Source organism: Sphaerodactylus townsendi, unplaced genomic scaffold (genome assembly GCF_021028975.2).
Source record: "Sphaerodactylus townsendi isolate TG3544 unplaced genomic scaffold, MPM_Stown_v2.3 scaffold_359, whole genome shotgun sequence".
Classification (NCBI taxonomy): domain Eukaryota; kingdom Metazoa; phylum Chordata; class Lepidosauria; order Squamata; family Sphaerodactylidae; genus Sphaerodactylus; species Sphaerodactylus townsendi.
Genome location: NW_025950538.1, coordinates 1011 through 11628, shown reverse-complemented (window position 1 = coordinate 11628; position 10618 = coordinate 1011). Strand labels below are relative to the sequence as shown.

The following is a 10618-nucleotide window of genomic DNA, read 5'->3' as shown; positions in this document are numbered from 1 at the left end:
TTTTTCTGGGTCAGACGAAGGACCACCGAGGCCAACATTCAGTTTCCAGTGATGGCCAGATGCACCCACGTGCAGCCCAGCCCTGCTGTTTGATCCTAGCATCTGTTTCTCCCTGGTAGACTGTCTCTGAAAGTGGAAGCTCTATTTAATTGACATGGCTCCTAGCTATCCTCTGTCTGGATTACTGGAACGTAATGCATACCCAACAAAATAGGTGATCTCTCAAACTATGCTGGTATCTCTTCTGCTCATATCATGGTTTATCATTTTTGAATGGAGTATCTCTTTTCATGTTTGCTTTCTGTTCAACAGGAGAAATAAGATATGCCCATTGTGTGGGATCTTTGCACATGCTTCAAGGTATTATTTGATTGATTCACATTTATTACAAAGCTGACAACACAGCGACAATTCACTGTTTAATGGGGTGTTCGAACCACGTGCATTTAGTCAGTAGATCAGTCTATGTTTGCTGCTTGTTAACTGCCTGCTGTACACAGTTTGCTAATTGTGAAGCCAGTGTTCCCGGTGTTGTGGGTTCTGCTTATCCGAGGTGCTGACGAAGCAGGACCAAGCTATATGGTTGCAAATGGGATTTTATTCTTTTCTGCCAGTAGAGGAAAACCTACGTGAGAGCTGAAAAACCGCTAGTAATTAATCATGGTTCTTTTATTTTTTAAAGAAATGTCGTACCACATAATCCCATGTTGTGGACACTTTATGCATGTTGGTAATAAAAAGAAAGTAAAGATTTTAAGAGGGTTTCTCTTGGGGACTTCTGTGTGAATTTTGTTTGCATGAGTTTCTGACTGCTGGGTGAACTCCAAGGAAGACTTGAGTTCTTGTTAAATCTCTGCTCCGGATTTGATTGCAAAGAAGTAATAGAGCTATTCAAAAATGAAAATTTCAAACATCAATGAACCAAGGCTTGTAAATCTTATTGTTTCCAATGAGGGGTAGAGGGAAGAGAACTAATGCAGCTACCAAAATAAATGGGATTTTGAAAGAACAAGGTTGTGCCCCGGGTGTTCTGATCTCACCCTGGTAAATCCAAGTCTCCCAAATCAAACCTTTCGCTGAATTAAAATTGAAAGTATGTTTGATCATATTCTTATCTTTCCTTCCAGGCAAAATGGTCTCTTATATCACTCCTACATAGACAGACGTTTACTATGTAATAGTAACAATTAAATGTCCTTAGATGAGCACCCCCTTTGCATCTGTGCATGAGTCTCTGTTCAGAGCACGTGAGTTGATTTGGAGTGAGCCAATCACACTCTTGCACAAATAATTTTTATTTCAGTTGATGGAATCTCTGGCTCAAAGGCTGAGAAAAGCTGCAGCAAGGTGAGTTTCCACCTCAAAAGTCTTCCTCAGAGTAATTCTAGCAAGGAATGCGTCAAGTAAGATCAGTAGTTAGTTGGCCTGTCAGTTGCTGCCTTTACAGAGTAGCTCAGGGGTAGGGAACCTGCGGCTCTCCAGATGTTCAGGAACTACAATTCCCATCAGCCTGTCAGCATGGCCAATTGGCTGTCCATAATCATCTGGACCTGGACCTTGTTCCAGATATCACCCCTCATAAAATCATGTGATACTTCCATCACCCACTGATTCTTCAAATTCAGCAGCAAACATTGAACCCTCCCTGGTTTGGCTTTTTAGTCCAAAATCTGATTATGAATGAAGTTCGGAACTTTCCTTGTTGCCCAACCTGCCCAAAATGTGTCCTTGCTGCATGCATTTTTATCCTTCTTACATATTACAGAGGAAAAATTAGGCTAGGAACATGGAGCTCTGGCACTCCTACATTCAGTTTCTGTAAGCAATAATGATACACAACGGTACATGAATAAACTTTGCCATGTTGGCTACCCCTGGAGATTTTCTCTAAGCCTTAATAAACTCCAAGACCAAACCCCAAGAGACCTCCTTTGCAATCTAGATTCTACCTGACACACACTTATGCTCCCGTGTTTTATGAACTAGCATAATTCACTGCATTCAGTCTGCATGTCCTAACTATGATCTGGAGCCAAGGCCTTTCGTCAGTACCCAGTTGTTAAAATAAATCCAAGTAAGGCTTCGGTGTTGGCGTTATGTACTCTTCAGTAGCAAGCGGTCATGTTGCGATATAAATGTCCTGCATATATTTTCATATGAACTTTAGCACTGGCAGCGGTCCGGTTTTAGTTAATCTAACCTCCATTCATGGATTGTGCCACTTTAGTGTACTCTGGGGTCACGCTCTAGAGGAGCAGGAAACAAAGCATATAGCAGGTCCCGTTCCAACAGGAGAGAACTTGATTCTTCCTGATCCAGTTGTATGGATGGAAGTTGCAATGGATGAAAACGTTGGGGAGGAAAACCACCTGAGAGGCAACAAGCAGGAATCGCCTGGGGCCAAACGGGCCTCCCTCCCTCTTGCTTTGAGAAAGAAAAGTCCTGGTTGTTTTATGGGGGACCTGAGTCAGACCACTTGAGGAGGTGTAAAATCTGCACCCTCCCTGTGGTACCATAGAGACTGCAAGGACAGAGACACCCCGTGCTGTCACAAGGGCCGTGGAGAGCATATCCTCTCTTTGTCTTTCCCCATTCCATTGTAATGGGAATTTTCTAAATCTTTTTTAATAGTACTTTTCAGGAAAGAATTGAATGGTGTGGCACCTTTTAATATAGGCACTTAACATTACACCACCCTCTTCTACCATTTCATCACATACTTAGAAGTCATATCCTCTAGAATAGGGGTGGCCAACCTATGGTGCTCCAGATGTTCATGGACTACAATTCCCATCAGACCCAGCCAGCATGGCCAATTGGGGCTGGTGGGAATTGTAGTCCATGAACATCTGGAACCCCGTAGGTTGGCCAGCCCTGCTCTAGAGCTACAAGTGACTGGACGTGGTTGTTAGTCGTGGAAGCAGCTCTGAAACTGTTTCTTGAGCCATTCCGTCCAACACCCCCAAAGCCCCCAATACCAGGCATGGGCTCCTGCTGATTCTTCTGCTAAACTCTCATCAAGTGGGAATCCTGGGGGGGGGGGGGGGGGCGCCTCTGCCTGTGGAAAAGCCTTGGAATATCATCACCTCATGATGTCACATCCTAGGATAAACAGGATGGAAGGGAGAAACTTGTATCAATATTCCCTTTTCAAGGGTTGCTGGTTGTGTTCTATGTGACCGTTCCTACTCTTGACCCCTCAGGGGCAGTCCCAACACCAGCACTACCAGATTAGCGGCAGACACCCCGCTGTTTTGTGGCCCAGTTTTGCAAGCAGAAGATCCACAATTGGCCAGCCCCACATTTTGTGGGGAGTCCCAGTTTTGCAAGCAGAAGATCCACAATTGGCCAGCCCCACATCTCAAGGTTCAGGTGCAGCCCAAGGAGCCCCGGAGGCCGCAGCTTTGAGGATGGGGCCTCGGGCTGGGGAACCATGAGCTGTACAGGCTCATCAGATCAACGACGTCTCTGTAAACACTCTCCCAAGAAAGGAATGGCCCAGATGTAATAACTCTGCGTTTTTTAATGGTTTTGGATGTTATTTTGACAAATCACTTTCATCATTTTTAAGTGCAGTAATAAAAATAAATTACTCTCGACAGATGAATGTGTAATAACATACACCACGGAGACTCAGTGCAATAACAACACTCATTTTGTCATCCCCCCCCCCCCCCATAAAGTGCATTGTAGAGGCTTGGCGTCACCAGAATGGAAGGGTGGTTGAGTGTTTCCTTTGCCCTGTGCTCATCCCCATTCAAAAGTGGCAGGTCGTGTCAAGCCGTCGCTCGGCCAGGCCGCTCTGTTTTCTCTGGGGGGTCCCTGCAGAAACAGTGAGGCTGCAAAGGGTGGCTGTCTCTGGCTCCTGTTCCCCCCCCACCCCCCCCACCCCTCATGCTACTGGAAGAGATCTGGGCTCTTCTAAATCAGCCTTAGGCAGCAGTTCACATCTGCGGTCCAGTAGCCTCCTGCAGGCGGTTGGTCTGCGGACCAGACTCTGCCAAAGCCAGGGCGCCTGACCCTTGGTACGTGTGTCAAGCAGGGAGGAGGAGCCATCGAAGGCAAGGACAGGGAGAAGGCTACTGGCACTGCCTGGCTTTGGAGCCCACTCAGGCCCTGGCTGGATTTGTAGGGACAGGGCTGGCAAGCACGCACAGACACACAGACACTGTCATGTTTTTAAAAGAATACCACAAATATTTCACATCACCAGCCCACACTGCATTTCTTAAAAACCTGTTAGTCTGAACTCTTAGAAACACCATAGAATTTTGTAACAGGGGCCAAAGAGGTGTAGTCTGCAGAACTACACATTAATGGTCAAAGCATGGCTGACACACAAATCTCCTCCCCCACTGCTCTTGCCCAGAACATCTAGTAAGGCCAGGTGCATGGTGGGTTGTCAGGATGGTGCCAGATTTCTTATGCCCCTGCTGCTTGATTGGCTGTTGCTGAAGTGGGTGTGGAATATAATCACCTGATGATGTCACATCCTAGGATAAACAGGATGGAAGGGAGAAGTGAAGAAGAAGAAGAATTTATAACCCCCCTTTCTCATCTGTAAGGAGACTCAAAGGGGCTTACAATCTCCTTTCCCTCCCCCCCCCACAACAAACACCCTGTGAGGTGGATGGGGCCGAGAGAGCTCAGAAGAACTGTGACTAGCCCAAGGTCACCCAGCCGGCATGTGTTGGAGTGCACAAGCTAATCTGAATTTTTCAGCTAAGCCTCCACAGTTCAAGTGGCAGAGAGGGGAATCAAACCCGGTTCCTCCAGATTAGAGTACACCTGCTCTTAACCACTACGCCGCTGCTGCTCCCAAGTCCTGAAGCTGGTTCTATAAGGCCAAAAGATGATGGAACACAGGAAATGGAATGACAATCATCCTTCAGAGCAATCAAATTAAATAGCAGTACTGCTCATGTGAAGGATGCCGGTGCTCAGCTGCTCTCTGTATTTGTCATCCCCCCCCCCGCCCCCCAAAAAAGATCCTCTGAAGATGCCAGCCACAGATGCAGGCGAAACGTCAAGAGAGAATGCTGCTAGAACACGGCCATACAGCCCGGAAACCACACAGCACCCAAATTATATGGTTTTGTTAAAGTAATAAAATCAACTCCTTAAAATGACACACTAGATAAAACTGGAATGGGTGGCGGGGGGCGGGGGGGCTTAAGGATGGGAAAATAGTTCTGCTTTATGCTTTTGTTCAGGTTCCCCACATCGCTCTGTGATTAGTAATGTTAGGACAAACAAAAACATGCAACACTGCCGAAGACAGAGTTCTCGGCATTACCGTAGCTTTTAGAAGTTCTACACATTATCCACAGACTCATTGCAGAGGGAAACCAATCTGCTCCTGCAGAATTTCATGTGGCACTCGTGAAACATTGATCTTGGGAATATTGAACTATATGACACCTGTACTCCGCATTATTTAGTACGCATGTCACAAATTTGTATTAATAAACCCTAGTCAGCACTCAGCCAAGCATTTTGGGGAAGAGGGTTCTTACAAAAGACCTATTTGTTTTTATAAATAAAGCAAAGAAAAGTGAATCGTAAACAGTAAAATTACGATGATCTAACATAAAGCTTAACTGTCTTCTTTTGTAGGTTCTTGCTCTGGATACAGCTCTTAGTATGGAGGTACTTAATATGCAGATATTTCTTCAGTGCAAATATCCAAAAGATGCTACATTTGAGGAGAATACAGGAATTTGAGTACAGGGATAAGCAGTTAATGTGGGAATTCAACATACGCGACATCCGTGCAGAGAGAAAACAAATGAATGTGAATCTCAGCCATAGACTTTATTGGTGAACTTCCTTATGGGGCTAACATCTTCAAAGAGGAATAGGATCTAGGGAGGTTGGAGGCTGGAGAAATTCGACATGCCCGTGATCTTTCATGGTGCTGCAGTCCAGGAAATGTGTACCTTGGAGAAAGCAAGAAGACTCAGTTCCAAAACGTGGCATTTTGTGGGAATCTTTATTTGTTTTGCAAAAAAAAAAATTCTCTGGCAGTTTCTGTACCTTTTGTAGCTGAGGATAGTTGGCTATTGCGCTGGAAAAATGGAATCGAGCGCTTTTACATCCTGTTCTTGGCAAGAAGCAAGAGCAATACAATCATGCCCTCCTGCCTCTACTTCAGCGCTTAGAAAATTCCCGTTGATTTTCAATGCTGTGGGATGGCAGCCCCCTTGACAACAAGCTTGGCAGGCCACAGGAAGCATCAGGGGGCAGGACCGCCGTCCCTTAGAAAGACTTTGGAACGCCTTCCAGTGGCCCTTGCAAGGATCCCGTACACCTCTTTCCCGGCAAAAAAAAAAGTGACGCGTGTCCCCTTCCTCTGCCAAACGCAAAGCAGGCAATACAGGAAAAACAAATTCTATCATGAATTGAAAAGTGGGTTTAAAGTAATAGTGGCTCGGTGCATTCAAAACAAAACAAAATCCTAGGAAATTGTGGCGATGGGTAATTCTAAGGCCTCTCCAATATCGAGGTAATAATCCTTTGTTTCCTGTCCTGGCCTTAAGGCAATATAATATCTATCCATCTATCCATCCATTCACACCATCTCAACCATCTCAACTGGCTCTTATCTAATCCTTTGTTTCCTGTCCTGGTTACTAAAGGGCCTCGGCAGCTTTGGGTACTAGTGCATTCAAAGCTGTGCTAGTCTCAGCGTCAGTTTAGGGCTGCTAATCCTACTAACTGAAGCTAAGAATAGTCTCTTTGGCCTCCTTTGGAATAGCATGACTACCTCTCTCACCCGAAAAACTACTGCAGTGTATCGAGGGACAAGGTCCTAATCAGGGTCTCTGCTGTGCTTTACACCGCGCTTCTTTGCAAGCCCTGTAGATTCCCTCGAAGTCTGTGCTATCAGCCTTTGGTATAACTCCACCCTTTGTGCAGTAGGCAATGGATGGTGAAGAGGAATCTCTGATTTGTACCCCACTCTCCTCAACTAAGCCAGGAGTCTCAAAGTGGCTTTCTGTAATCACCTTCCCTTCTTCTCCCTACAACAGATCCCTTGTGAGGTAGGGTGGGCTGAGAGAGCTCTTGAGGGAACCGTGAGTAGCCCATGGCCGCCCAGCAGTATTACTGCTGGAAGCTTTCCAGGCCAGCGTCATCTGGCTCTGTGTGGTTTCTTCTGGTACGTGTGTCTTAGACTGCCTGGTAGTTTTACTTCTCCCTAACATTTTGCCTGCATCTATGGCTGGCATCTTCAGAGGCATGTCATAGTGTGATGTGTTTGTCCCCCTGGCTGCGGGTCTGGATGAAGATGCCAGCCACAGATGTGGGCAAAAGTTAGGAGCAAAAACCATCAGCCAAAAATAACATGGCTTGGAAAACCCACAACAGGCAGCAGGCTTCATGTGGAGGAGTGGGGAATCCCACCTGGTTCTCCAGATTAGAGTCCGCTGCTCTGTGCCAGAATACCAGGGCTGAGGGATGGCCACGGTTTCCTCCAGCTCCCCCTCCCGGGACTGTCCCCCAAGACCTGCTTTGCACCTCCCACCCCCCCATCCCCTTGAAAGTCTCCCTCCAGTTAAGGCTCCCGCGGAGCTGTCCACGCCTGTGGTGCTGAATTCCTCCAGGATAAGAAGCTGACTGGCAGGCGCAGCTCCTCCCCGGTGGTCCTTATTGCATAGCAGAGCAACACTTGGTTAGAGTTAAAAAGAGAGAGAGAGAGGAAACGCCCACATTCACAAGCCACGCCCTCCCCGGAGGGATTTTCCGGGCAAAGTGGTCGCTTCTCTCTCCCTCCAGCCCCCCCCCCCAATATTTAGGATCCAGCTAAACGACCAACAGACGACTACTGGGGGTCTCACTTCTATCTTTATCACGCCACCCCCTCCTCCACCCTTTATCACGCCACCCCCTCCTCCATTTAAAAGATGTGATTGGTTCAAACTGGGGTAAAATCGACTTCCAGGACCAACAAGGCAGAAGGATGCTCTGCCTCGCCTGCTGGCTTTCCAAAACAGTTTGAAAGTTTTAAAGGCTGAACTCACAGGATCCGTTTCTGTTGCTCCCCCCCCCACAATTCCCCCCCCCCGCCCCTTTCCTGAGCCCCTCTGTCCAACTAGTCGTAGAGGGGAAAATAAGGAGCAGAACACCCGAGGAGACCTCTTTCTGCGACGATCCCGGCCGGCCACTGATTGGGCCGAGGTTGGTCCCCCCCTTTAAAAACAGGGGGAAACCCTTTAAAAACAGGGAACAAGAACGAGTGGTCCCAAACATCTCCAGGCTCCTGTTTTCGGGCATAAAACCACACGCCTAAGAGAAGAAACATCCGTCGAGAAGCGTCCTTTCCCCCGCGAGGGGGGCTGCGGGGGGGGCCTCACACGTGGCTGGAGGTCGTGGGCCGGGCGAAGGTGGCGGGGGCGCAGCAGCAGCAGGCCAGCCAGAGGGCCTTCTGGATCTCCGGGGTGCGGAAGGCGTAGATGAGCGGGTTGAGCAGCGAGTTGCAGGCGGCCGGCAGGGCCAGCGAGTAGGTGTAGGCGGGCGGGTAGGTGGCGTCGGCCACGAGGGCGTAGACGGCCAGGGGGCCCCACAGGAGGCCGAAGGTGCCCAGGACCAGCGAGAGAGTGGCGAGGCCCTTGCGGCTGCTGCTGCTGCTGGAGGCGGCCTGGCTGTGGCGCTGGCCGGCGATCTGCTGGGCGTGTCGGCAGGCCACGCGGCAGATCTGCAGGTAGAGCTGCAGCATGAGGGCGAAGAGCAGCAGGAAGGCGGCGGACAGCAGGGCGGCCTGCTGCTTGGTGAGCGGGCGCAGGACGCTGCAGGCGGCCGGGGGGCGCAGGCAGTTCCAGCCAAGCAGGGGCAGCAGGCCCAGGCCCAGGCAGAGCAGCCACATGAGGGCCAGCAGGGCGGCCGTGGAGCCGGGCGTGCGCTCGGGGCGGTAGGTGAGCGCCTTGTGCAGCGACAGGTAGCGGTCCAGGGTGATGGCCAGCAGGCTGCCCAGCGACGCCGAGAAGGCGGTCAGCAGCAGGCCGGCTGAGCCCAGCGCCGCCGTCTCGCTGCGCGGCGCCAGCAGGTGGCGCACGGCGAAGTGGAGCAGCAGCGCCAGGCCGGCCAGCAGGTCCGCCAGCGCCAGGCTGCCGATCAGCAGGAAGGCGGCCGCCCGACGGCTGGCGGCCCACAGCAGCGCGGCCAGCACCAGCGCGTTCTCGCCCGCCACCGCCGTGCCCGTGGCGCACAGGGCCACCTCCCACGGGCTCACCGCCCCCACAGGCCACGCCCGGCCCCAGCCCTGCCCCCGGCCCGCCTCTTGCCCCCAGCCGGCGCCCGGAGGCGGCTCCGAAGGCGCCCCCGATGGGGCCCACTCGCTGGACGGCGGCCACAGGCTGGCCAAGGGCCGGCCCGAGACATTGAGGAGTGCCAGGAGCTGCTGTTGCTGCGTCTGCGGCGTCTGCGGATCCAGGGCGGCAGCGGCGGCCGGGTTGGACAGCATCGCTGCGGGGGAGAGAAGGAGAGACAGAGAGCCGGTGAGAGACGCCGGCAGTCCGGCGAGTGGGAAGACAGCAGCCCCCCCCCCCCCCCCCCAAAAGCTCTGTGGGGGCACCGGGGCCTTCAAAGGGCGGGAGGGCCAGCCCTCACCCCCGGGCGACTTTTGGCTCCCTACTAGCGGGGGCAGCCGGGTCCCCAAGGAGCGCATCCACCCCCTTCCCAGATATGCGCTTCTGGCTAGCGGCGTCTGACCTCCAGCAGATCTCTGGGGCCGGCAAGAGCCTGAAATGACCCTCTTCCCCCGTCCCGGAGGAGATGCTGCTGCGGGGCTTCTAGGCCGCCGGGCACTCGCAGCCCCCTCCCCAGCTTCGAGAGAGGCGCCGGCATCAGCCCGAAACTGGGGGCGCAGCTCCTCTACGCGGAGGAGGGGGGGGGGAGAGCCGTGGGAGGCGGCAGGTGCACGGAAGGGGCGGCCAAGGGGGCGAGTCTGTGGCCAGGAATTCTCGGCCCGCTCCCCCGCCCCCACCCGTATCTTCCGAGTCCCGCTCAACGCCGTCCCGGGAGAGCTTAAGCCAGAAACGCCGGTCAAGTCCCTTTGGGGGCGCAGCCTCAACCGCAGCTGCTGGGACATTTCCCGGAGGGGGCCTGGCGGGTGGTCAGAATGTCTCCCCGCCCCCAAGAACTTAGCAGCAGGTCGCGGACCCCCTCCTCTGAAGCCTTGCCCAAGAGGAGAACCACGACGAACACCAAACGCAGGCTTGCAAACGGTTGGCATCCCTCTGGAAAGCAAGGCACCCCCTCCCCCCCCGCAGCGTGCTGTTGGGAGGGGTCTCCACTCCGTTCCCCTTTACCTTTGTGGTGCTCAGTTCCTCTTCTGGGGGGTCCCAGCGGATCCCGGAGGCCCGAGCGTCATTCCTGGGTTGGCACTGCCGGGGGGGGGGGGGGGGGGGCGCGCCGCTTGGCACTCGCGCCCCTTCGGCTCTGCGGACCGAGCGCCCCTCTGACGTCAAAAACCTGCCCGCTGAAACCCAGGCTCGGCTCCGACCCGGTGAATCAGAGCAGCCGTGATCGGAATAGCAAACCAGGCGCGCCCCCGCATCATGGCTCTTACACACGCAAGCGCGCGCCCGCGCCTCCGCCTGCCCATTCATCCATTCATCAG

General features: G+C 52.4%; 1 protein-coding gene across 1 annotated transcript; it reads right to left on the bottom strand.

Moving 5' to 3' along the window:
* Positions 1-8345: 8345 nt before the first annotated feature.
* On the bottom strand, positions 8346-10405 carry LOC125425384 (G-protein coupled receptor 12-like). Its single transcript, XM_048482997.1, has 2 exons — positions 10308-10405; positions 8346-9462 (listed from the first exon to the last, which is right to left on the bottom strand). Exon 2 carries the CDS (start codon positions 9458-9460, stop codon positions 8351-8353), a length of 1110 nt encoding a protein of 369 aa, XP_048338954.1. The 5' UTR covers positions 9461-9462; positions 10308-10405; the 3' UTR covers positions 8346-8350.
* Positions 10406-10618: the final 213 nt, after the last annotated feature.

Bases quoted from the DNA above. Each gene is read 5' to 3' on its own strand.
- LOC125425384 (XM_048482997.1), bottom strand. From the start codon at position 9,460: ATGCTGTCCAACCCGGCCGCCGCTGCCGCCCTGGATCCGCAGACGCCG.